We start from the raw sequence: 6,000 nt of genomic DNA on the forward strand, positions 1-6,000 counted from the left end.
AAGAAGCAAGTTGTGAGATGTATCATTCATCTCCCCTGACTTTTGTTGTCAAATGAGCTGGTCTCAAGTCAAAAGCTCCTTTTCTAAGGATGCATCTTCATCCCATGTGCCTTAAACACCTATCCTGGGGTGGGATGAATTGTTCCTCAAGTTGTAGGTTGGTTCATCACTACATTAGGATGCCGAAGATAAAAAATCTTAAGGCTATTTAGATTAAATGTCTGCTTTTTCACACTGATTGATATGAATACTGTTGCAAGAATGAAGAGTGAGAAGGGATTTGTGAAGACTGGGAGAGGGAACTAATACAGATGAGTGTACTTCTACTATTTCATGAGACACTAACTAGGTGGGCTATAAGAGTCCAATGAACAACTCTCATCTAAAAATTTGCTTCAGTTCTAATTCAAAATTTCTTCTGAATTCCAAGGTTACTTGGAATATTCTATTCAGGCAAAATCAAAATTTTATACATAAGTAAAAAAAACATTTCATTTACATTCTTCAACAAAATATGACACAACCTCTCTTCTACTTACTGCAGCTGGAGCTTGCTCTGCTGCAATTTCAGCCTGCTCTTTCAGGCGTCTCATCTCAGAGGAGTAGGCTCCAATCTCCTCCTCCAGGCGCAAGTGACGATGCAGCAGTGCTTCGGCACTCGATTCATCTTTCCCGTAGTCCTTGCTGGCCAGAAGGGGCTGCCTTTCTCGCAACCAGGAATCTGCTTCATTGATGTCAGCAAAATACTGAAGGGAACACAGGAGAAGAAAATGCTGGGTTTCATCCTGGAAGTATCTTACCCAACTCCTTTCTCTTTTGAAAATAATGAATAAGGCAGGAATGTCATTAGGTCTGTAGCTATTGGGTCACTAGCAGGTGCTGTGAAAACTATGACTAATGTAGCTCTAAATCCATTATGTATTTCATGATCAAATCAAGCACAGATAAGTCACAGAATCACAGGAAGTAAACAGATTCAAGGATTGCCTCTATAAGACCTTAAATCCTCACTAACTAGAACTTTATGGGGTGTAATAGCACCAGCAAAAGGAATGCACAATGCATGACGTTGGTAGACACAATGTGATTCCAACAGATACTTTTTAAAGGTTCTAAGGAGTAGTCCAACAACAAACAACAAGCTCTTTTGTATTCTTTTTTCCATAATTTGCAGTATGCCTGGCTATGGTTGTAACAAAAAAAAAACCAATCACCAACACCTAAAAAAACCCCAAAACCACAAATGCCACAAGATTTTGAGATAGAAAATAAATGTACTACAGAAAAAAATAAAACCCAAAACCCATAGTAGTGAAGAAAAACGAATGAACTAATACACCATAATGATGTTAAACTTTCTAGACAGATGAGCAGATGAGAGAATTTAGACTTTGTAAGGAACAAAGCTGTTAAGTTTTGTTCAAGTGTCTCATGGGAACAGCAGATTGAGCAAAAATGTAGGAAAGGCACAATAATAAGAACACTTGAGATACTGTTATGCAATTTGTGAATGCTGATTTTTTTAAGAGCTCTTTACCTGCAGATGTGTGAACATTTGTATGTGTAAAAGGTCTGCATAGATCAGAATGGCAAGGTCAAATGTTTCCCAGCTTTGGGAAGTTCATGATCAAGTGATAAACTTACGGCAGGTGTGTTTTGTTGTTGGTTTGATTTTTTACGGGTTTTTTTGTTAGAAAACAGGTACCCAGATCCCACCCTCAAAAGACTGAATCAATGGTGGTGTGAGCTATTTCCATTAGTGTTGTTAACAGAGATCATCTCCCAGCCATTCAAATCCCCTGCCTAGCTGGCTTGCAAAAGGGAGGAGGCTGAGCTGCTGGAGATTTTTTGAAGACTTGACACCTGAATGCTTCCTGCCACTGTTGCCCTGCATGCAGGGACATGAGGGCAGAACAGAACCACATCCACCTACCCCTTACTGCACCCCAGAACAGAGCCATGCTGACCTGCTTGACGAGAGCTGCTGCCTGCAGGCGGCTTTTGCGATCTGCCACCTCATCTTGAAGCTGCTGCCACAACTTCTGGAGGTTGTCCGTCTGCTTCAGAATGTCCTCCTGGCGTGCAGGGTTCTTCTGGCTCAGCTCCCAACCCCTTCTCATCACATCTGCACATATGGCCCTGTGGGAGTTGCACTCTGCTTCAAGAGCCTAGCAGAAGGATAGGAGACGTGTGAGCACAACTCACTCCCCGCAAGCACAGAGCAAAGAGGGGGTCCTATTCTCTGCTACTGTAACACATATGTTTTCAAGAGCCCTGTGTCTTATCCATGCCTATGACTTTTCCCTGAGCCCTGAGATGATTGCTCCTGGCTCCCCATACCCAAGTTACTGTCCCTACTTTTTGTTTGCTATGCACTCTTCTCTGAAAGAGATGCTGGTTCGTCATTCACTACTTCACCTCTTATGCCTTCCAGAAGCAACAAATGAACAGATGTACACAAATGCATATTGAAATTACAGAAAAGGCTTCTGTTTCAGTTTTGCCATGCAAGTTCTCAAGTCCACGGGTGTCTTGCTTACAATGAGTCTTTTCTGTAAGAAACCAGTAGCCCATACAGCTAAACTTGTGATATTAGGCCACAGCAAGCTCTTAGGGAAAGCGGTAACAGATTTACTGAAGGACAAAGATGTTCTAAAATCTTACTATAATAGAAAGACAAGACACCACCACCAAAGTAAGATACCTTGTGCTTCTGAATAGAGGCTGTAATCTGGCTGACATCTTTCAAAAAGCTTCCATTTCTCAGAAATCCATGATTCTTCCTCTTTGCAGTCACGGAAGAATTCAAAAAACTTCAAAGCCTCTTCTAGCTGAGATTTTCTGAAACAGAGAAACAAGCAGTATATCCCAGTCAGAATTAGGATTCAACAGAGACAATGGTAGCATAATCAAAGAAGAATTTAGAAAATTGAGAATCTGAATGCCTGTAAGTCCTTTTTGTCATAAATTTATTCATGGAAGATGACAAAGGAAACAAGATTACATATCCCTCTTCCTCTAGGAGATGAGGAGATAACCATATGCTATTCAGATTTCACATAAAGCAAGTCAAAATGAATGCTGAGAATGAAGCTATTCTTTAGCTGTAAGAGCAAGTGATCTCTTTCAGTCAGCTGTAATCAAGACACTTAAGTTGCTGGTGGTGTGTCTTTATAAATGTAGAAATGAAAAATACTGGAAGCTGTGTGATTGACCATTCTAATCAGGAAGAAGAGAGCCATAAGCACAACCCTACCGTGACTTGCTCAGAGCTATAAGGTTCTGATACAGCTGACGAAGCATCTGAACTTTTGCATAAAGCACTTCTGGTTTAACTGTGCTGTCCTTGCTGATTTCGGCTGTCCTCTGGGTGATGTGTGTCAATCTATCCTCATAGGAAGAGATCTGCGAGTCAACCAAGTTGTGTTTCTGCAGCAAGTCTACTACTTCCAAGAGCTGCTTCCCACAGTCCTGGGAATTCACTAGCACCTGCAAACAAAGTGAGGAAAAAAAAAGGCATTGGCAGGGTGTGCATCCACGGACCCAGTACAAAGAAATCAGTTGAAAGGTTCAGTCAACTCTCATACCTTCTAAAGGTAAAAGAATGATGTCAGTTAGATAAAGTGAAAAAGATGTGTAATTAGAGGAATTATACTTTTCTTTCAATTTTGTAAGTTCATGGCAACAATTCAGGGTTCTGTCTACTCCAGTGCAAGTAATGGTCTTTTCAAATACACATCTGTTTTCACACAAGTTATTTGTATTGATTGAGCACTCAAGGTTTCAGAATTCATGGGCGCAAGGAATAACCCTTTGCTATACAACCCATCTGTAGGCAGGTTGATTCACAGTCTGTGTGTGGAGAATTCTACAATACATTTTGATGGCAATGTTTTTTTGGTTTGAGGAACTTACTTGCCTTTACTATTTAAATAATGAAAATAAGTACTTCCTAGTATTTAATTGGTGCCTGATGGAGGTATCAAGTGCTTGAAAGTCTGTCCTCATTCTAATTGGATCAATGGATACAATTATCAATCCTATTCTAGGATATTATCTTTTCTTACTAACCTTCTCCCATATCCTCAGGCTATCATGGTTCCAACATCGTTGCCACCATTAGTTGTTCTTCGCTGACTAACACTAGGACAGAAAGATTCCTAACGTACAGATAACACTTATCTTTAATTTGAAATTCAGAACTTCATATAAGCTGTTGACTCATTCAACTTACATACAAGGCAATCCATAGTCATAAGGATTTTCCTGTCTTTAAATAAGACAAGGCAAGGCCAAAGGATGTATACATACTTCTTGCCATTACAAAATCAATATCTATCATATGAAACCAGTTATTTCCTATGCTAAAGAGAAGACTTTGAATTCTGACACTCTTGTAACACTTGGAAATTCTTGTTAACAGCAATCATCATGCATTTACAGTGGAACTTTTCTCTCTCACAAGCTTAGATACCTGGAAGCCAGACATATGCCTGAGCTAGACCCCACCTGTATAATCACTAGAAGTACTTCCATAATGTAATTTCAAAGAGTTACACGGAATGGGAACAGGAAGCTGATTTATTCCACTTTCGTTTTTACACTTCTATATTTAGGTGAGATTATTTTCCATCTTTACTTTACTACATAACTTGAACCTGTAGTGCACTCCCTGTAACACCATATCTGGCTTTCTGATTAGGGATAGCCCCTGTAGCAAAGCCTGTTTTTTCACACGTAGTTACCTGCAATGCACAGTTAGTCATCTAAGTAGAAATGGTGTATTTTTTTCTATAGCTGATAGACTTGTATTCTGTTGGCACCAGGCTGTCCCTGGAACATGGGGGCTTTTTAGGGGCACAAGCGGGTAGCAGTTCAAGCTGTATGCCAGTAGAGAAGGCTCAGTACCTGCAGCTCTTTCAGCTCCTCTGTAATGGCATCAGTGTCCCTCAGGAGGCCCAGAATTTCCTGCATTGTACCCAGGGAGTGTTGTCGTCTCTGCAGCTGATCCAGAAGATCCTGCCATTGCTTTGAAATGCTGTTTTGTCTAAAAAGGAAGGGAAAGAAATGACCAATTTGGACCAAAGGCTTTGGGCAGCACTGGGAGATTCTCAGCGCTTGCAGCTTTAGAGGAACTAAATGAACACATAAAAATCTGACCACTAGTGCAAAAGGACAGTCCGTGATCACAAAACAGGTCAAAGCAATGTTGCTATCTAACCAGCATGATCACAGGGAGGAATTTGTACTGGCACATCAACTATCATTGACTTTATTTAGAAATAGTTTTTATGGCTACTCACACCTGACATCCCACATTGCTTTCATCTGGTACAATGGAAAGGCTTGGAGAAAAAGATGGTCTTTATATGGCTGCTTAAAGTAAAAAAATAATCTAAACCATATCAGGAATCACAATCTGGTCTTGTACGGATTTTGGTTTACGCTTCTATAACTGTTTTTCCTAGCTTCCTCCACAAGTTTTTGATTGTGTCTGAACTTATAAAAGCAATACCACAAGAGAAGTTATTTCTATGGAATTCTTAGCCATTCCCAAATGAGGCTATATTGATAATTAGAGAATCATAGAATCTTTAGACTGGAAAACACCTTTAAGTTCATCAAGTCCAACCATTAACCTAACACTGCTAATACCACCTCTAAACCATGCTTAAGTGTCCCTAAGCACCTTGTCTGTCTGACTCTTAAATACTTCCAGGAGTGGTGACTCAACCAGGAATTCTTAGCCATTCCCAAATGAGGCTATATTGATAATTAGAGAATCATAGAATCTTTAGACTGGAAAACACCTTTAAGTTCATCAAGTCCAACCATTAACCTAACACTGCTAATACCACCTCTAAACCATGCTTAAGTGTCCCTAAGCACCTTGTCTGTCTGACTCTTAAATACTTCCAGGAGTGGTGACTCAACCACCTCCCTGGGCAGCCCATTCCAATGCCTGACAGCCCTTTCAGTGAAGAAATTTTTCCTAATACT

The 6,000-nt window shown here is 40.2% G+C and overlaps 1 protein-coding gene across 1 annotated transcript in view; it reads right to left on the reverse strand.

Annotated features, from left to right (window-relative positions):
• SPTBN5 (spectrin, beta, non-erythrocytic 5) overlaps positions 1–6,000 on the reverse strand; it is a gene marked incomplete at both ends in the record, with an annotated part of 87,986 nt that overhangs the window by 73,618 nt on the left and 8,368 nt on the right. Inside the window, 6 exon segments of the mRNA XM_010154682.1 lie at positions 540–746; positions 1,968–2,168; positions 2,705–2,747; positions 2,749–2,841; positions 3,257–3,489; positions 4,909–5,047. Coding sequence (XP_010152984.1) covers positions 540–746; positions 1,968–2,168; positions 2,705–2,747; positions 2,749–2,841; positions 3,257–3,489; positions 4,909–5,047 — 916 coding nt within the window.

Source organism: Eurypyga helias, unplaced genomic scaffold, assembly GCF_000690775.1.
Source record: "Eurypyga helias isolate BGI_N326 unplaced genomic scaffold, ASM69077v1 scaffold2177, whole genome shotgun sequence".
NCBI classification, from domain to species: Eukaryota; Metazoa; Chordata; class Aves; order Eurypygiformes; family Eurypygidae; genus Eurypyga; species Eurypyga helias.